Genomic DNA, 20,318 nt, shown 5'->3' with positions numbered 1-20,318 from the left:
AAGGTGTAAAATTTTTATATTGATGCGTCCCAAGAAAAATTTCAAACATGAGCCTGCAAGGTGTCGTTGATAACAATTTGTCTAAAGAAAAAATGTAGACAACTCAATGTTCAACTTTTCGGATTTTGAAACTGTATAGTTTTTCAGTTACGCTTGCTCATATACATCCTGACCAACACATACTCTTTGATCTTACAATTGTTACTATTTACTCTTCAAAAAAAATCCACCTACATCAGTTTACCTAAAAGTTCACAATTTCTAAAATGAGTCAGAAACTAACTTTTGGTCTTCCAAACTATCCATTGTAATGATTAATGACTCAGAAGCAAAAATATTTTTCTCGCACAAACAAGAACAAATAGTAACTTTGTAACTGAATAGAGACATCACTTCCGTGGATTGTGTGTTGAGAGGATCAAAAGTTGCGATATAAAAGGGATACCTGAAATGCAGTTGTCATCAGATTTTCTGATAGAAAACATGAATTCTATTCTCGTTCTCACTGCTCTTGTAGCTATTGTTTCTGCTGGCTCCAGTTGGCCAATGTTCTTGAGAGATCAGCCAAGAAATATTCAACAATCTTACTACACAATTGCAAGTAATTCCTCATTGACTCAGAATCAGAAGGATCAACAGCTCCAGCAGTGGGCGCAGACTAATAATCTATCCGTAAGTTTCAGAAGGGCCTGGTAAATTAGTCTTCTTCAATTAGAATTGTTTCAGAGCCAATACTCCGACTACACCCAACAACGGGACCAACAGGAGCAGCAAATGAGTCAAAACACGTCTCAAATAATTTCTCAGCTGTCTTCAGTTCAAAACCAACTCGAATCAATTTTGAACAACGACAATCAAACCGGGGAGCAGCAGCAACAAGCTATTCAGACTCTCACAAATCAATATCCCCAAGAAGTTCCAGTTCTGTTCTTCATTCGAAAAATGTCCATGAGACAGGCGAGAAATAATAATTGAATATTAACTTTGATTGCACATCATTTAAATCGAGCTATCAATAAATACATTCGTTTCCTAAATTTATTTTTTTTTCAAAAGGCAACCGGTACCCATTCCCAAAAGTATGAAAACGGCTAAACATGTTTTTCTAGTTGTATATTAAATTCTTCGGAAAACAGAGAGAAAGTTTAATTTATTGGAAAACTGACTACGTCAATGGATAAAAAAATATCTCATAATAACTATAGATTCCATCATTGTCGAGGTATACGAATATGAACTCGGAAATCCACTTCAATTTTATTCAAAAATTTCAGAACGTTTTAAATCTTCTAGAAAAGTACGCATTTCTTGTACAATTTATCTTAGCAATTATTTCCTTTATTCTAAACCTACTCCATTTTGTGATAATAACCAGAAAATCTATAAGAATCTCTTCAATTAATTGTTTAATGGTTGGAGTTACTGTTTGCGATATTTGTAGAATGTTGACTACAATTTATCGATATCTGGAACTGGAAGACTTGGAATATCCGGAGTGGTAATGTTGAAGAGTCGCATTGAAAGTTTGAAATAAAATTATTCTAAAAATTGCATGGTCCTTTTTCTCAAAATAACTAAAATTTCTTATGCGAGTCCAAAATTGTTTTTTATATTTTCAAGAATCAATAATAGCATTCAAGACTCGAAAGTAACGCCAAAAAAAAGGAAATCAGATTTCCATTGATTGATTTATTTTAACATAACTAATGCAATTTACAAAGTACAATTGAATTTTGAATGTTAAATAAAACGGTAAAACGAGACTAACCCAGAAAGAGTACGTCTCGAGTTTGGGATGGGAAGGGAGAGAAAGAGGGTAATGTGGTAGATGAGACCAAATAAAAGTCAGAGAGAACCAGCGGAAAAAAAGTTAATACCGGGGAATATTGAGATCGAGAAAATTGGAAAACTGATAGGGAAAGAGAAATACCGGAATATTTTTGACAAGATTGTTCCAAATAGGAATGGATTTGGCAAAGAAATGAGAGGTGCATGTGTCTTTCCTCACCAGAATCATGGGCCTCCTATTGGAATTAGAGAACTTTACAAACTGAGTTAATTTGGAGAAATGTGAAGAACCGGTAAGAAGTCTATATAATAGTTTCATTTGAGCTTTAATTCTAGTGTGTCTGGTGAAGTAAAGATCCATGATGCACAGTCTGTTTTCGTAAGAGGTGAATTTAACATTGCACCTTTGCAGGACGCGTTTGGTGAAGGTCCTAAGTGGTTTTTCAAGTATGGCAGAGAGTGAGGAGTTTGGGGAGATAAAACTTCACTGATTATATTTTAAAAAGGGTCTAAAAAATTTCCAAGTTTTTAACAGTTTAACATGATTTCCTAATGTTGCTTAAATTCAAAGACCATGACTTCGAACAATCTCAACTTTTATTCAGTATTACCGTGAGTTCCTATATAAAAGCATACTTAGACATCACATCTTGGTGGCTTCAAGATTACTTTAGACGATGTAGTTCTTGGTTGGATATTTTTATTGCGAACGTGCGGTATATTATAATGAGAAAAGTCTCCGGTGCGAGGTATTTTTTTAGTGAAAATAACTCGACAAACCCCATTTTTTGACAGAAATTCCAAAACTGCACAATCGAAACTAGGATTTATTTTAATGACTTTGGTATTTTGTACAAGTAATCTTATACAATCAATGTGTCTATATTCAATTCAAATTGTTGAAAAACGGGACATTTTCCTTTTCTCGAAGTATACTTTGCATGAGTTCTATAAATAAAATAAAATCAGATACATTACATTTTCAGCTGTGCTGAGCATCAGGACATCAACAAAGTATATAAATATACCATAAATTTACGTCCAATACCAACTGATAACAAAATGCTACTTATTCGAACTTACATCTTCCTAGATGTAATATTTTCTCATGTGAGTTCAGATATGTCTCAACTTAAATTATCAATTGCTTGCAGTTCCTTCCAAGCCAAGCTTTTCCAATTCTTACCGTACTTTTGCTACGCAAAATTCAGAAAATGGAGAAATCAAGACCAGTAGTTCGAAACAATAGGGTCGCTGAAAATAACGAAGACAAGCATCCGCTTTCGACAAACCTGATAATTTTTCTGACAATTTCGTCGTTTCTGGCAGATGCTCCATTGGGATGTATTGTTATGATAAAGCTCTTCATTCCATCTGGCAATAGACGGATGTGAGTTAAAAAAAAACATTATTTTTAATTCTCCAAAGGTATATTCCAGACGGTTTTTGACAGACCTCATTGTCTATTTGAACATTTTGTCTACAATTATTATCATGTTCCGGCCAATCCTGTGTTTTTCAATGCCACGGCAATACAGAAACACTGCAAAAAAATTTTTTCGTGTCAAAAATGCAACCTATATTAATGTTGTTCCAATAACAAAATGATTAGAAATATCGAATAAAATACACTGTAGCCTAGAAAGCACACTATAATTTATTTTGCCGTCCCTGTTGAAGGCGGAGGAACGTCAAAAATTCGGTTCAAACACGTGAAAAAATTTGTAAAAAGTTCAAAGAAGTATGATTTCTCTATGGCTTTAATTAGGCAAAATATTATAGATAGATAATTTATTAATTTTCAAAAAATCGTATAAATTTCAGAAAAAAATTGAATTTTTTTAACTATGATATTTGGTCATATTTGTACCATATACGTGTTTTAGGGCAATTTGCCGCTCTACTCCACCTTCAATGTCAACATAAATGGCCGACAACATTTTTGCCTACTGAAATGTTTCAAGCAGATTAAATAGGCTTCTCATCACTACAATATGTAAACCTACGTCTTTTCTGTTAATTTGTTAAATTTTTGGAAAACCAAAGAGCCAGGAAATTATAACTATTAATTGGTGTACCAAGGCGACTAGTCTCGACAGGCTATTAAATTACAGCTGTCGTTATCCAAAAACATGTCATTAGAACGACCTGAGAAGAAAATCGCCAAGAACATCTTGAAAAAAAAAATCAAAAAAAATTAACACTATGAATTCAGAACTTTACCCTGATTTTATTCAAAAAATACAGAACGTCTTAAGTCTCATCGAGAATGATGTTTTTCTTGTAAATTTCATATTATCATGCGTTTCACTTATTGTCAACATATTCCATTTGTCAATAATAACCCAAAAATCTATGAGAATATCTTCAATAAATGTTTTAATGATTGGGATGACTATTTGTGATATTTTTAGTGTGTTAAATACGATATATCGTTACTTGGAGCTGGTTGATTTGGAATACCCAGAGTGGTAAGTTTTTCATAAAATTAGGTCGTAATTTTGAGTTTTCCATTTTCGTTCAAATTGAAATATTTTCTTCAAATTTGATTTCAAATCTGAAAAGTTTAAAAGACTTCAATAGGCATTTTGTAAAATGAATAGACTCTTTGTAAAATAAAAATATACCTTTTCTTCAGCGTAACCTCGGATTCCTTTCTAAAGGCATACATGGACATCACATCGTGGTCTTTACAAGATTTCTTAAGACGGTGTAGTTGTTGGTTGGGAATCTTTATTGCGACTGTTCGCCTCATAATTATTAGAAATGTGTCCAATAATAGGTATGTCTTGATAACATTCAACTTGGCAACCCTTCTAACCTTTTTTAGCAACTCCGATACTGCTACACCAAAATATGGAATTATTTTGATAATATTCGTAAGTTGTATCAGTGGCGTTTTTCAAGGAATGTTTCAATATGCAATCAAAATAGTTGAGAATCACAACAACACATTATACTCTATGTATGTTTTCTGAATATATACCATTTTACTACCATAGTCATTTCAGCTGTGCAGAACACCAAGATATCACTAAAGATCCAAAGTTTTTTATAGATGTACGTCCATCACGTATTGAAGATCGTCTTTTATATATTCAAACATATATATTTTCTAATGCAATACTTTCTCATGTGAGTTTGCTTGTTTTAGGCGGAATAGGGAAACGTTATTAATTTTCAGGTTATTCCAAGTGCGGTACTTCCCACTCAAACTGTGCTTCTTCTCCGGGAAATTTGAAGAATCGAAAAGTCAAGATTACTGATTCAACGGAATAAGGAGGATAATGAAAAACAGTTCGGGCTTCCTACGAAGCTTATAACCTTGCTCACAATTACTTCATTCCTTGCGGATGCTCCATTGGGGTGTATTGTGATAATAAAGGTGTTTTTCCCAGCGGGTACTAGACTAATGTGAGTTGATCTTTTCATAATCAATCATAAAACAACGTTTTCCAGGCGGCTCCTGACAGATCTTGTCGTCTACTTCAACATTTTGTCAACTGTCGTAATACTACTGCACCCAGTCATGTGCCTTATGATGTCGAGCCAGTATCGGATCACTGCTCGAAAATTGTTCAGAATCAAGACGATAACTATAGCTTTGGCAGAGAACAACATCCGTGTCCTTCCGAAACGGGAATCACCTGAGACGGGCATGTAATATGTCCACATGGTAAACCAGATCAACAAATATGAACTAAACTATTCTAATACATACATACATATGTTAAAATCTTGGTGCATATTTCAAATTTTGAAAATCTTTAGAAGCCGGTTTCCTAGAGAATTTCAGCAACTTCACACTTTTCTATCTGTTGAGTGGCTAAATATCATAGGGCAACTAAATAATTTGACCTAAAACTATGTATTGTTCTGCCGCTAGAAACAACATACTCTTTGACCTTCAAATGTGAATCATTTGCTTTTTCACAAAACAATAGAGTTACCTACCGCAGTTTACATAAAAGTTTACAAATTCGAAAAATGAGTCAAAAACTAAATTTTGATCTCTCAAACTTCTTTTCCATTGTCATGATTTTTGCCAATGACTCAGGAGTGACAACTTTTTTGCGCACAACAAACGAAAACAAATAGTAACTGTTGATCTGTGCAGAAACACCACTTCCGTGGATTGTGTGTAGAGGGGATCGGAAACATTAAAAATTGTGGTATAAAAGGGATGCTTGAAGTGCAGTTGGCATCAGATTTTATGAAAGAACAAATGAATTCTATTCTCGTTTTTACTGCTCTCGTAGCTATTGTTTCTGCTGGCTCCAGTTGGCCAATGTTCTTGAGAGATCAACCAAGAAATGTTCAACAATCTTACTACACAATTGCAAGTAATTCTTCGTTGACTCAGAATCAGAAGGATCAACAGCTCCAGCAGTGGGCACAGACCAATAATCTATCGGTAAGTACTAGAAGGGCCTGAAGCTTAGTATTCTTAAACTTAAAATGTGTTTCTGTTTCAGAACCAATACACCGACTACACCCAACAACGTGATCAACAAGAACAGCGAATGAATCAGAATACTTCTCAAATTATTTCCCAGTTGTCTTCAGTTCAAAACCAACTAGAATCAATTTTGAATAATGACAATCAAACTGGAGAACAGCAGCAGCAAGCTCTTCAATCTCTTACTAATCAATATCCACAAGAAGTACCAGTTCTGTTCTATATTAGAAAAATGTCCATGAGACAGGCGAGAAACAATAATTGAAAATTTAAGTTGTTTTTATTGGGCAATTCAATCGAATAAATACGTTATACATTTTTTCTGATTATGCAAACTTGCACAGACCAAAGAACAAAATATGGGGACATATTCACAAAATACCACTAGAGCTAGCCTCAAATTCTGTCTAAATTCTCTAGCGTCAAGTTGTCAACGAAAAACCTTTCATAATGTCTAATTGTTGTGTAATTTAAACTCTATGTTTAGATTTCTGCCCACCGCTGAGAGCACCGAATTTTAAATTTCGCTTGAGAAAGCTTGAAATGACCTTAAAAGAACAAATTTGATAATGAGCCTTCTCAAAAATTTCTCAAAAAAATTATGGTGGTTCAAAGTCCGAAAAAGGGTAAAATGAAATATTTTCAGACGAGGTGTTTTCAAAATTGGTAGTATATGTATGTACATAGTGTATTGGGAAATCTTCTAACAGAAATAAAATAATTTAGATAGACTTAGAAGTTTTTTTAAAATTTACTTGTAAACACTACATAGTATTATGAATGAAAATTTTTCAACATTTTCATTTCGAAATAAAGCAAACATCGGGTTCATTTTCATCCAACTCCCAAAATGTTGATAAAAATTTTACATGGTCTTCTAAAGGATATTTCCGTCATCGGTAGTTTTCCAATTTCTAATGTTAAACGGTGTACATATATGTTCAGAAAACAAAAATCAAAAATAAAGTAACAAAGTTTTATCAAAATTTGTTTATAATTTCGAGCTTCGTATGGTAAATGCAAAACCAAGTATTGTGCATTAAAGCATATATTAATTTTATAATCATTTTGCAGATATGGGTTACTGTAGAAATGTTATTGTTACAGTGAGCACTCCAAAAAATTTTGCTGTTGAAGAAAAGGTTTGGCCAAGTTATGACGTTTCAAAATTGTCTAAAACTATTTTCAATAAAATCAAAAAACTTCTTGTAGGTGGTTGAAAACGGTGATGGACCAATATGAAATAAATTCCACTTTTTTTTTTGGAATTTTTCTCGATACTTGTAGATTCACGGCTTTCCTTAAAAGTGATGAGCTAAACTTGTATAGTATGTGCCCCCGAACCACAATGCCTGTCCGGCAACCTTGTAAGAATTGACTTCCGGGCGAGAAGCGGGAGCAATTTTACAAAATGATCTGTTCAGCCGATCGTGTTCGAATGAGAAAGGTGAAAAAGAAGTTTTATTAGTATTTTTTTAATGTTTTGAAATATCTTTAATAGAATAATGATCATAAAATACATAGTATTTGAAAATAATATCTTCTAAAATTAGTTTGAGATCAATCATTTTTCAGAGAAAAATATATAAAAATTTCAAAGATTATCGATGAGTCCATTCTGTTGATAGAAACGTATCATGTCCTGGTAAATCGTCTGAAAAAGAAACAAATATTATTTTTAGTTTAAATGTTGTAAATTTACCGTAGCTGGCACAATTTGCAATGTGATTTCAGCAATTCTCATTGCAATATCTACGTCGGTCATGTTTGTAGTTGCCTGAAAATGTTAGGAAATTCTTTAAAAAATAAGGCATAGGGATCCAAAGTACCTCATAATGCTTTCGTAGCGCTGAGCAAATTCCAATATATTGCTCTTCTGCCATAATGTTAATTGATATCGTTGAGTCATGGTAGCTAAGTTTCCAGACGCAGAAAGCTTTTAGAGCCGAAAACTCGTAAATATTAAACGTTAATTGAGAAAGTGAAGAGCCGAGAGTGGATTTTATTTGATTAATGAACATGGATAATGGTCTGAAACTCCTGATGATAGTCTTAATTTTCAAAGAATTTCACAAACCCATTATTTTCAAAAAACTTATTCACAATAGACTCGTTGTGCCTAGAATACGCCCAAATGGAGTCCATCCAAACATTTGCAAAATGAAACGATTTGAGAATGACTTCAACATCTCGCTGTCTCAAAATATCAACGCCTGGGCAATTCATGCATGCTTCCATTGATAAGTCATTCAGTGTTTCAGATATATCAACTAGTTCGTCGACAGATTTTACTAAAAGGGTGTTCTGGAAAAAAAAATCCCTAAAATTTTACAAAAGATTTTCCAAAAAAAAAATCACAATCGGAGGGCTATTTAAAATAACTGAAATTTTTATTTGAATTTAGCCCTGGACTCTAAAAAATAAATAACCAATTTAGAAATTCGTTTTTTTTCTCAAAATTTGTGAAAAAAAACAAATTTTTAAATGATATTTAAATTGGAAAAAATGTTCGATTGCCGCCAATTTCTATTACAAAAGGAACGGAAAAAATTTGAATTTTTTTCGAGTTAAAAATTGGTAAAATCTCAGTTTTCACCAATTTTCTGGAAGTCGCCGATCAAAAAAAATAATTTCATAGAACAAATTTTTGAGATAAAACGTTTCAAAAAAATTAGAGCTTGCTAAAAATTTTGGAGAATTTTTTTTCAAAACTAACCTTCAATAACCCTAGTTGTTTGTGAATCATTGACATTTCCACCTGCTTTACATAATACTGTAGTAAATCGTCAGGATAAGTGTTCAGAATGATACTGAATTCAGATTTCTTTGATGGTTCAGCTGGAGATGTTTCTGGAGAAGATGATCTTGTAGATCCGGTTGAACCGGTGGAGCCAGGACTGATTGGTTCAGCAGGCTCAGAAGGGACAGTTCTTGAAGTAGTGTATCCTGAAACAGACCGAATAATTTTCTACAGTACCCCTCAAAATGCTCACCTCTAACAATCTCCTGAATTCCTAGCCTTCTAGAGTCCAAAACATATTTCGGCACATTATTATCGTCCCGTTTTTGTTGTACTTCTAGAAAATTAAATTTTCGAATAAAACATGAGATATCGAGAGAAATAAAAGTAACTCACGTCCTCTATTCATTCCAACACTGATGCATTTGTCATATCGGCATGAGCGGCAGAAGAAGCGAATTTCTAAAACTGAAGTCATAACCAGATATGTAAGATCTTAAAGCTTACCTTGCGAAATTGGACAACGATTTCCTTCTTTGCACAAAAAGCGAATTCCGAATGAGACGGTTCTTCGGAAGAACGAAGCACATGCCATGCAAGAAGTGGTGCCAAAATGTTAGCTGGTTCGTTGAGTTGTTCCACAGACTAGGCATGGATCTGAAAGCTATCAGGTAATTGTTTCTAAAAGGACAGTACACCTACAGTACTTCTACCGTTTCAGTTTGAGTACCATTACAATACCCCGAAGCTATTCTCGGCCAAAGTTTGGCCCAAAAATTATTAACTTGGATCATAAGATTGGTAAACTTGGGCAAAGGTTAAGCAAGACTTTGGCAAAACTTGGATTCAGGCTACATCAAAGTTAATTCAAATTTCCACCAACGCTTGCCTAACTTTGGCTCAAACTTGTTTGGCAAGAGTTGGGTGAAACTTGGGTTAAACTGTGATGTAGCCTGAATCCAAGTTTTGCCCAAGTTTAGCTAACTTCAGATCCAAGTTAATATTTTTGGGCCAACCTTAAGCAAGAAGCTAAAGCCAAATGCCGAGTTGATCCACTAGCTCCAACTTTTTAGTATCCACTCAAATGGCAAATATCATTTCTTTAAAACTACAGTAATACAGTACTTCTTCAGTGTCCCTACAGTCTACTACAGTAACCTTACAGCACAGCTACTATACCACTACAGTACCCCGACAAAGAACTGAATTGGAAGCTAAATCGGAAAATTCCGGGAAAATTGAAAACAAACCTCCTTTACGATTCATTGCGATGAAATTGAAATTGAATACGATAGGATTTCAAAATGCAAAATGAAAATAGACTAAGTTGCGTGCGATGCTTCGGTTCTTTATAGGTACGTTCTTATCTACAACTCATCGAGACTCAAAATCTCACACCGGAATTTCGGAACTCCCCCCATTTTTCGCCCTACTTCACTCACCTTTTGCCTTGATCCTTCGATAGATCCTTCACGTCCTTGATGATTCTCGGCAAAATCACGCTTTTCAAAAGTGCTGTCGGAAAATTTTATATGAATTAAAACGTTATGATCTACAGGTTTTCAGCCGTAAAATTATTAATGATACTGATAACTATTCGAAATTAGACTTTTTGACGCAAAAATACTTCAGTGTTTGAATAGTTAATTACATAGAAGAAACCGCCTTTTTCACTTACTGATATGATCTTTTCGTGTTAGTGTGTATTGAAACATCACTTCCAACGACCTTCTTCGTGAGGAAAAAGTTTGTGAGGAGCTGTCCTAATTTTTTAAGGCCCGTTCTGGTCTTTTGACTTTCTTGTCACCTTTTAGGCTTCTAGGGACATCGTAACAGGCATGCACAATTATCATGGCTGCCTACGTACCTATTTCTCATTGCTTTACATATGTCAAATTTAAATATATAAATTTTAGATAAGGCTCTTGTATGTACTAAAAAACAAACACCACGTAAGTTTTTGACAAGAGGCGTAGGTAGTCAGTATTTGTAGGTTTTTGTCAAAATTGATAAGCAGGCATGCTACCCAAACATCCCTAGACCTTTGTACACTGGAAGTTCCAGTCTGGAACGATCAATTTTGCTCAGTTTTTGAGTTTAGCACACATTATCTTTTCGTTATCACTAGCCTTGACACTGTATCCCCGCCGAAAAGCAAAAAAAACAATTTTTTGTTTCATATTCAAACAGAAAAAAAAACCACTTTTTCATTATACCGACTACACATAACATTTTTGAAGAGCAGTATATTTCTTGGTCAAAAAAACCAAAAAAATAAAACCAAAAGAACAAAAAAACGACAGCCCCAACTTTTTCTAAGACTTTCAGTAATCCTACAGTACCCCTACAGTCCTTCTACAGTACACCGAAAATATGTTAAAAGTACATCTACATTACCCTTGCAGTACTCCAACAGTAACTCTACAGAATTCCTGAAGTACATCATAAATACATTTATAGTACCTTTACAATACTGCTACAGTAACCCTACAACACTCCTACAGTACTCTACATAGTCCCTCCTAACCCCATCTGCTGGTCGTTCAAAAAGCAAAGAGTAATTTTTCTAAATGTATAGTACACCTACAGTACTACTACCATACCCCGACTTTATCTAACCACTGAGCTCAAGTCACTACTGTAATTCTACAACGCTCCAGCACTATCTTTTCAAGTGAGAATACGGTAACCGTCCTTTCCCATCTTTGAAAATACAATGCCGTCCAGTCCCTAGTACACTATTCTTAAAGAAACTAACACAAAATACGAATAGTACGGTCGAGATAAAAATCACCGAGGGCCCTCCTCAATGAACATTCTCAGAGAAAATCACGTATGTCTTTTAGAAGTGATCTTTAAAAAATTATTCAAGGCAAAAATCAATATAATCAGTTGATATTTGTTTTATCAAAACCATTGTTTCCATTGTCTCCATTGTTTGAAATTTAAAATTCATGTTGTGCATTTGTTTTGTTTGTTTAAAGGAAAATTGGTAAATATTTTCCATTATTCATTGAGATACATACATAGCACTTGTCACAATTGCGCGAAATCATTCAGATTTAAAGAAAAAATTAAATATGAAGATGTAACTAATCACTTATTGTGTGTAGTTTTGTTTTGACATTTTTTAAATGTCAACAATGCAACGTTTCAAGATCATAGTCGGAGATTAGTAAATCGGTGAAGTAACGCATTCAACACGGACTGTTGAAATTTGTAGATAAGGTACGTTTAGGTCGTACGGATACTTGTTCTTTTAAATGGATCGGTTGGAAAATATGCCTCCGTGGTACTCTTTGAAATATTTTAGAAGTTAAGACTGACATTGTAAAACAAGTATTTTAGTTTTCTAGTGCTTTATTAGACTTGAAATTGTCTGAAAACACCGAATTTCATTAATGAAACTTTTTGGAAATTTTTCAAAAAAAAATTATGGTGGCTCAAAAAAATGTCCAAAAGTTAGTTGAAATTTGAAATTCGACCAACGTGTCAATGCCACTTTTTTGAAATTTGAAATTACTGTCTAATTTTGGTTTTATTCGTTAATTATATTTTGTTTTCAACTAGATTTAGGTACATTTAAGGCGAGGTCGATGGATCACCAGAAACTTCCAAAATTTACCAAATCTGGTGGTCCATTTACCTTTAAATGCACCTTAATTAGTTTCCAGCCTCTGCGACATTGGTCAAATTTCAAATCTTAACTAATTTTAGGTCAGTTTTTGAGCCGTCATAACGTTCTTTTTTAGAAGTTTTCAATAAGTTGCATTATCGAATTTGAAGTTTTCAAGCAATTTCAAGTCTAATAAAGCATAAAAATTATTCGACTATACCACCTTTGATGCATTTTTCGATGCTCAACCAAAAAATTGAACATCGATTTCTGTTTTAGAGGAAGCAAAACTTCAAAAATTTGAGAAATTACAGAAACAATTGAAAAATGTGCTAGAACTTTAAAGTTTAACGCCTTTTCCAAAAGATCAAACGCTCACCATTGTATCTTTCTAGCGGATCTGGAAAAGTGGAATGAAAACGTGGCTAGCCGCAAGAGTACCGACACATCGTCTTTTGAAGGTCAATTGGGTTCCGATCTACGTGGAAATGTAAAACTTTTGAAGTGCAAACGATTCAGTTCCTTGTTGCCGATTTAATTTTGTGGAAGCAGGGAAATTTTTTGAGAACACTTATATGTTGCCAAAATTACCAAAATTTTGGAGTACCGAAATATGAGAAATATCATTAAATGACTCCGAATTTGCCTCCTATTCCAAATATCTATGGCATTTTTTTAATCATTCATTTTATATTTGAGCTTCAAATTGCGAATTTCATTAGTGCCTGCATCATTTATTTCCAATACGTGCCCAAAGAAATTCTCATTGGAGCGCGCTTGCTTCGTGTTTCCTTAATTTTTGTCGATTTTTTTGCCAATTTTTTCCTGAAAATTTGTTTTTGTGTCAATTTAACATCTTATTAGCTCTATTTTAAGGTCAGATCCGGACGAACACGGACTTCTGTTGGGCTTGGCACAAAAACAATTTCTCAAAAAAAACTGAAAAAAATTGACGTAAATGAAGGAAACACAATGAAAAACTAAAAAAAAACACGAAAAATGTTATTTTACAAAGAGCTCCCGTAAATCTACACAAAGCAAGCGCGCTCCAATAAGAATTTGTTTGAGCGCTCATTTCTTCGGTTTTAAGGGTTACTGTATGAATTAGCAGTCGCTAGAAAGATCAAGCCCATTTTTCGAAATTTCGATATTCATCTTTCACGGTAGTTCGTTATTCTTTTGCGCTTCTTTTAAGGTCATTTCGTTAGTGGTTACGGTGAATGAAATTCTAAATTTCAGATAGCATCAATATCGTTTTTCTCTGACATTTCTGAAGTTTGAAAAAAATCGAACGGCTTATCAATTTTAACTTTGAGTTGGTCTAATCAAGTTTCCTAAAATTTCAGAAATCTTCAAAACCGAGCTAGAACTTTGAAATGAATAATTTTCAAAAGATCAAGCGCATTTGTTTCCGTATCTTTCCAGCGGATCTAGAAAAGGATACCGTAACTGCCCGCCAACACACCGCCGGAAAAAGGTCAACTAAACCAGAGCTCGCTAAATTGATCAACCTAAACCTTGTTCCTCTTTGAAACGTGGGGCGCATTTGCATGGACTTTGAGATTGTCGTCCAGTGAGTTACTATTAGACTGTTGAAAATTTTTTTTTTGGCATTTGGAAAAATTTTGCTATTTTTGCCCAAAAACTTGTCAAACTCGACGGTATAAACAAATTATTTTGAAAAAAGACTAACCAAATACTAAAAAGGTGATTTTTTTTAAATTTCGTTTGTGTAATTTTCGAAGTACAGTTAAATTTGAAAATGCCGAAATAGTCCGGCATCCGGCAATTTTGACAATTATATAAGGAAACATAGTTTTTATTATAAAAGAAAAGAAAACGGTTCGACAATTCTCTAACAAAAAAAAACATTATTATTATTATATCCTATCAACTTCAATTTAAAGTCTTCGTTTCATTGTTGCAAGAAGGACTTGTGGACTCGACTCTATACATTTTGGCTTTCTGCTCACAAGTTGGTTGCACAATTTCATAAATCCACTTTACACGGTCCATAATTTTTTTCGATAAATCTTGATCAATATCCTTATCAATCGGTGAAATATTGAATGGAGCATGTGACATCATTCTCTCAAATGCCTTATGAAAGATTCTTAGCTCCACGTTGCGATAGTGTCTGCAAAAACTTTATATCATTCTTTTTCAGTTTCTAGCATTTTTTAGCATTTTTTACCTGATAAAGCCAACGTTCTCTGGCACCACCGTCATTTTTTCTCCTTTATACATCTCCCTGGGTCCGTGAATTGTCATAATCGCAACGTTTTCTGGACGAATTATGCATTTTGGTTGATCCCAAATAGCGCCGAGTTGAGATAAGTTTTGGTATTTATGAAAAAGCATTTCTCTCTTCAACTGAAATAAGGACGTTTAATTTCTAGGTTAATTAGTACGTAGGAGAGCTATCCACTCAAAACTTACTCACCTGCGTTTCATTTTCGTATTTGGCAGGTGTGTCGTGGTGCTTCATAACCCATTTCACTCGAAAATGCAGATTTGCAATTGAGTCGTCTTGAATTGAACTAAAATTTCATTCAGTGAAATGTGTAATATGAGGAGTGAGGGGGCAAACGATTTTTTTTGATAAATTGGCAAATCGGCAAATTTGCTGGAATTAAAATTTCCGGCAAACTTGGCAAATCGGCCAATTGCAGAAAGTTTTCGGCAAATTGTGGTTTTGCACATTTTTTTGGAAATTTCAGCATTTCAATTTTAATCGACAAAATTGTATGCCTCCTATGAATATCCCTACATCAATTTTGAAAAGTTAAGCTAATTCAATGAAAAAAAAGAAAAAAAAAACAGGAAAAAAATTTCATACAGGCATACTTTAAAGTGTTTCCCTCTTTTAAAAAATCTTTGTAAATCGACAATTTACCGAAAATCAAAATTTTGGCAAATTTGTAAACTGGCAATTTGCCGATTTGCCGAATTCGTCGACAGAAAACTTTGCCGGAATTGGCGCCCACCCCTGATCTGAATAGCTATACGTACTCCAAATAATCAGCGACTATTTTAAATTTGTCACTCTTCATTTCCAGCCTCTCATCAATGTCGATTAACGCTGTCCATTTCGAGAAGTACCTGTTACGGTGGTGGCAGTCCTAAAAGAAACCAGCAATTTTCAAATACCTCGCTTTCAAATTTTACATTTATTTGTCCATTGTGCCACATATAGTCGGCTCTCCAGAAATGATCTTGCAAAGTTATCAATTCAATATCTCCAGTTTTAGCATAATTGTCTAATAACACCCTATCATAATCCGAAACATTTCTCAAATAAATGTGGAAAAACGTTGCTCCTTGAAGCTTATGGTACTCTATAAAATCCACAATTTGCAGAAACTTCGGCTCATCCCCGTATAATGGTGCCATGCAAACAGTGAAGTAGTGTTGAGGTTCTAGAATTAAATCAGGTTTATGAGTCGCGGTTCCGTAATTCAGACTTACTTCCTAGTCTTGAAACAATGGGAACTGAATATTCGAGTATTTTCTTCAAAGTCTTCGAAACTGTGATGAACTTCGCACCGGGACGTCGTGCACAATAGACAGTACCCCTTGGGAAAATGGTACTTTCAAAATGGTCCATAATTTCTCTCCGCCGGCAGTCATAATAACGGCAGTACACAATTTCACTTAAAAAAACTTTTTTTTAATACCTAAAGTACTTTTCATAAAATTACTCTGCCTGATTCTCTGCAGTCAAGGTTACAACAATTTGATCTTCATGTAAAAAAGCGGCAGCAACAGAAGGTAATGTGTGATATAAATATTTGAAATTAGATTTCCACTTTTTCGACCATTGCTTATGTAAATCCGTGTTTGGAATAAAATCTGTTCTCACTTGGTTCCACTCCTCGTAAGGACAATTCGTTCTGAATATTCACTTAGTTGCTTGAATATATTTCAGAAACCTACGAGTTTTGAGGGAAAATCTTATTTTCCGGGCTACGCAGAGCTGGAGCATTTGTGCTGCTAATAAATTGACTGGTGGATGACAGAGATGTACTTGTTGTTGTTGATGTTTCAGTGGGTACGCTAACAATAACTTCTGGTCTAACAATTTCTGAAACTTCGGAAAGTTCAAATTTATAGCTCTGTTTTCAAAAACTTGCTTACCTGATCCTCCAATCGAAAATTTAATTTTTGAAAAGCATATGAAAAATGCAATATTCGACAGAGCAAATATAATAAGTAGCGATTTTGAAATGCTCTTTGTTGGGAAACTTGACTCGGAATTTTTCGGAAAAGAAGAGGTGTGCAGCAGTGCTTCTCTTTCCATTTTGAAATGAAATAAAATGAAGGGGAATAATGCTTCATCTTGTAGATTTCAGGTAGATAGCATTGGAACAAAAATGAGATGTTATCCAGAAAAAAGTCGGGATGCGGAAAATGTTGTGTTAGAAAAAATTCGATAAATGGCTTTTTGTTCTCGAAGCTTGATGAGATAAAGGAAAGTGGGCAAAATGTTAGAAAATTTGATCATTTCGAAATTTCAAAAAAACTTGAAACTGAAAGGCCACAAAAAAATCTAGCAGAAAAATTGTGAATATCACTTTCTTTCTTCTAAAAGCTGAAGGACAATGAAAACTTGCCAATGACCACCAAAATCGCAATCTGGCAACCTTTTGTGAGCTATCATGAAATATTTTGAGAAACTTCAAAGACTGCACTTGATTGGATTTAATAAAAATAAGTAATGGTGGTATAAAGTTCTGGAAAAAAATGCTTATTTTTAGACTTCGCAGCGTCTGGTACTCAACTTTTATTTAATTATGACTTTTTAATAAATATTGTGGACACCAAGAAGATTTCAAAAATTTCGATTTTAGCTGAAAATGAGCCTTTTTTACAGAATTTTCAAATAACCATAACTTTTTTTGAGAAACTTTCAAAACGTCTCATTACGAAACTCAGTAGTGTTGGGTCATTTTGTGCCTAAAAAAGTAATGTCTTAGATTTTTTACTCTTTAATGCTTTGAGCTAGTACTTTTTTCTTGAATGCTATTATTGCAAAGTGATTAGGCAATTTTTATATAAAATCAATTCAGCTTCAAAACAATTATAATCTGTTTTATTATCATTATCATTTTCAATTCAAATTCTTCGTTTCATTGTTGCAAGGAGGACTGGTAGACTCGACTCTATACATTTTCGCTTTCTGTTCACAAGTTGGTTGCACAATTTCATAAGTCCACTTTACACGGTCCATAATTTTTTTCGATAAATCTTTATCAATATCATGATCAATTGGGGAAATGTTGAACGGAGCATGTGACATCATTTTCTTATATCCGTGTGCAAAAATTTTATTTTCCACATTGCGATAGTGCCTGGAATTTTTCATTTATTCTACTAAACTTTCGCAATTGCTCATACCTTATGAACCCAGTGTCTTCTGGTACCACGATCTTTTTTTTACCTTTATACATATCTTTTGGCCCGTGAATCGACATCATCGCAACATTTTCCGGACGAATAATGCATTTCGGCTGATCCCGTTCACGACCGAGTTGGGAAGTATTTTGATATTTATGGAAGATCATTTCACTTTGAAGCTAGAATCGATTTTACAATAATTTTTGAAACACGTGGTAGCATTGGGCTTAGATTTATTCACTCAAAATTTACTTACCTGTGTTTCATTTTCGTATCTGGCAGGTGTATAGTTGTGCTTCATAACCCATTTTACCCGAAAACGCAGGCTCGAAATTGAATCATCCTGAATTGAGCTGAAAAAAAGTTGAGTAAATGCTTCAAAAATTTAAGTACGTACTCCAAATAATCAACGACTGTTTTAAATTTGTCACTCTTCATTTCCAGCCTCTCATCAATATCGATTAGTGCCGTCCATTTCGAGAAGTGCTTGCTACGATGATGACAATCCTGAAATTTTACATAAAATAGTCACAATATTCGTGTTCAAAACTAACATTAATTTGACCATGATGCCACATATAGTCGGCTCTCCAAAAATGGTCTTGCAAAGTTATTAATTCAATGTCACCAGTTTTAACATAATTGTCTAGTAACACTCTGTCATAATCCGAAACATTTCTCAAATAAATGTGGAAAAACGTTGCTCCTTGCAGCTTATGGTACTCTATAAAATCCACAATTTGCAGGAATTTTGGCTCATCTCCGTAGAGAGTTGCCATACAAACAGTAAAGTAGTGTGGTGGCTCTGAAATTGGTTTAGGGGGTTTTAAAACAGAAATTTGAGTTTTAATGTTACTTTCTAGTCTGGGAACGATTGGAATTGAATATTCGAGTGTTTCATTCAAATCCTTTGAAATTGTGATGAACTTCGTACCGGGACGTCGCGGACAAAAAACTGTACACCTTGGGAAAATTGTACTTTTGAAGGGATCCATAATTTCTCTCCGCCGGCAATCATAATATCGGCAGTACACGGTATCGCTAGAAAAAAACAACAATTTTTAACACCGAAACATTTTCTCAAAAACTTACTCAACCTGATTCTCTGCAGTTAAGGTTACAACAATTTGATCTTCATGTACAAAAGCCGCACCAGCAGAAGGTAATGTGTGATATAAATATTTGAAATCAGATTTCCATTTTTTGGACAATTTTTTATGGAAATTCATGTTTGGAATAAAATCTGTTCTTACTTGGTTCCATTGTTCGTAAGGACAATCAGTTCTAAATATGTTTTTAGTTGCTTGAATATATTTCAGAAACCTACGAGTTTTGAGGGAAAATCTTATTTTCAGGGCTACGCGGAGCTGGAGCATTCGTGCTGCTAATAAATTGACTAGTGGATGACAGAGCTGTACTTGTTGTTGATATTTCAGTGGGTACTTTAACAATAACTTCTGGTCTAGCAATTTTTGTCACTTCTAAAAATTCACACTCATAGCACTGTTAAGCATTTTCAGGAACCTGCTTACCTGTTCCTCCAGTCGAAAATTTAATTTTTGAAAAGCATATGAGAAATGCGACATTTGTCAGAGCAAATATTATAAGTAGCGATTTTGAAGGCCTCTTTGTTGGGGAACTTAACTCGGAATTTTTCGGAGAAGAAGAGGTGTGCAGTAGTGCTTCTCTTTCCATTTTGAAATGAAATAAAATGAAGGGAAATAATGCTTCACCTTGTAGATTTCAGGTAGATAACATTGGAACGAGACGTGAAATTTCAAAAATGTCGGGATGCGAAAAGTGCAGTCCAAGAAGAAATCGGATAAGTTGCGTTTTGTTCACGAAACATGTCGAAATAAATGAAAGTGAACAAAATGCTTTGAAACGGAATAAGTGGACCATTCTGCAATTTCTCAAAACTCTGAAACTGTGAGGTAATGTGTTTGATTTTGCTCAACTTGAAGAACTTAAAAATATGTGTTCAAAACCACTAATATGCTGTTAAACTATCCAAATATCAGTTGTGAAAACCCACGATCAGTTTACATCTATCATAATTATAGAAATCGGCAAAAACAAATTGTTTATACTAGTGAATTACTCTGAATTGAACTGAAAAAGAATTGAAACAAAACTGTAAGTCCGTATTACAAATAATCAGCGAGCGAACTCAAAAAGCCCGCATTTACCAAAACTTCAAATTTAATGTATTTTACATTTGCATTAAAAAGAATGGAAACTTTTAGAACATTTTGCAGTGTTTTAGCAAATCAAGTTCAAGAGACATAAAAGATATGAAGCATTCAAAAACCCGCCGA

The 20,318-nt window shown here is 34.1% G+C and overlaps 6 protein-coding genes and 2 pseudogenes across 8 annotated transcripts; 4 read left to right on the top strand and 4 right to left on the bottom strand.

Annotated features, from left to right (window-relative positions):
• Positions 1-405: 405 nt before the first annotated feature.
• srlf-36 (SXP/RAL-2 family protein Ani s 5-like cation-binding domain-containing protein) lies at positions 406-1,037 on the top strand. Its single transcript, NM_070861.3, has 2 exons — positions 406-672; positions 727-1,037. Exons 1-2 carry the CDS (start codon positions 484-486, stop codon positions 973-975), a joined length of 438 nt encoding a protein of 145 aa, NP_503262.2. The 5' UTR covers positions 406-483; the 3' UTR covers positions 976-1,037.
• Positions 1,038-1,232: 195 nt separating this feature from the next.
• srw-109 (G-protein coupled receptors family 1 profile domain-containing protein) lies at positions 1,233-3,396 on the top strand (the record flags this gene model as incomplete). The annotated part of the gene is made up of 6 exons (NM_070860.3): positions 1,233-1,498; positions 2,394-2,537; positions 2,584-2,718; positions 2,775-2,898; positions 2,943-3,178; positions 3,228-3,396. The coding sequence occupies 6 exons, from the start codon at positions 1,233-1,235 to the stop codon at positions 3,394-3,396; spliced, it is 1,074 nt and encodes a 357-aa protein (NP_503261.2).
• Positions 1,871-2,573, bottom strand: ZK488.3 (annotated as a pseudogene). Its single transcript has 2 exons — positions 2,569-2,573; positions 1,871-2,297 (listed from the first exon to the last, which is right to left on the bottom strand). Coding segments are annotated over exons 1-2 (432 nt in total).
• A 597-nt stretch (positions 3,397-3,993) lies between the features above and the next one.
• Positions 3,994-5,454, top strand: srw-110 (annotated as a pseudogene). Its single transcript has 6 exons — positions 3,994-4,259; positions 4,427-4,570; positions 4,619-4,753; positions 4,800-4,923; positions 4,973-5,202; positions 5,248-5,454. Coding segments are annotated over exons 1-6 (1,106 nt in total).
• A 550-nt stretch (positions 5,455-6,004) lies between these two features.
• Positions 6,005-6,567, top strand: srlf-37 (SXP/RAL-2 family protein Ani s 5-like cation-binding domain-containing protein). Its single transcript, NM_070858.3, has 2 exons — positions 6,005-6,202; positions 6,264-6,567. The coding sequence occupies exons 1-2, from the start codon at positions 6,014-6,016 to the stop codon at positions 6,510-6,512; spliced, it is 438 nt and encodes a 145-aa protein (NP_503259.2). The 5' UTR covers positions 6,005-6,013; the 3' UTR covers positions 6,513-6,567.
• A 1,140-nt stretch (positions 6,568-7,707) lies between these two features.
• Positions 7,708-9,646, bottom strand: nhr-251 (Nuclear Hormone Receptor family). Its single transcript, NM_070857.3, has 8 exons — positions 9,495-9,646; positions 9,384-9,449; positions 9,241-9,324; positions 8,964-9,193; positions 8,325-8,551; positions 8,077-8,278; positions 7,950-8,024; positions 7,708-7,901 (listed from the first exon to the last, which is right to left on the bottom strand). Exons 1-8 carry the CDS (start codon positions 9,580-9,582, stop codon positions 7,842-7,844), a joined length of 1,032 nt encoding a protein of 343 aa, NP_503258.1. The 5' UTR covers positions 9,583-9,646; the 3' UTR covers positions 7,708-7,841.
• A 4,853-nt stretch (positions 9,647-14,499) lies between these two features.
• Positions 14,500-16,918, bottom strand: gtnt-56 (Glycosyltransferase family 92 protein; the record flags this gene model as incomplete). The annotated part of the gene is made up of 9 exons (NM_070856.2): positions 16,741-16,918; positions 16,540-16,687; positions 16,305-16,496; positions 16,072-16,256; positions 15,772-16,022; positions 15,616-15,725; positions 15,047-15,143; positions 14,798-14,976; positions 14,500-14,740 (listed from the first exon to the last, which is right to left on the bottom strand). The coding sequence occupies exons 1-9, from the start codon at positions 16,901-16,903 to the stop codon at positions 14,500-14,502; spliced, it is 1,566 nt and encodes a 521-aa protein (NP_503257.1). The 5' UTR covers positions 16,904-16,918.
• Positions 16,919-17,639: 721 nt separating this feature from the next.
• On the bottom strand, positions 17,640-19,695 carry gtnt-57 (Glycosyltransferase family 92 protein; the record flags this gene model as incomplete). The annotated part of the gene is made up of 9 exons (NM_070855.3): positions 17,640-17,954; positions 18,001-18,179; positions 18,257-18,353; positions 18,398-18,507; positions 18,555-18,805; positions 18,857-19,041; positions 19,093-19,284; positions 19,328-19,481; positions 19,533-19,695. 9 exons carry the CDS (start codon positions 19,693-19,695, stop codon positions 17,714-17,716), a joined length of 1,572 nt encoding a protein of 523 aa, NP_503256.2. The 3' UTR covers positions 17,640-17,713.
• Between the last annotated feature and the right edge of the window lie 623 nt (positions 19,696-20,318).

The sequence above is a fragment of the Caenorhabditis elegans genome, chromosome V (genome assembly GCF_000002985.6).
Source record: "Caenorhabditis elegans chromosome V".
NCBI lineage: Eukaryota > Metazoa > Nematoda > Chromadorea > Rhabditida > Rhabditidae > Caenorhabditis > Caenorhabditis elegans.
This window is presented reverse-complemented; position numbering and strand designations above follow the sequence as displayed.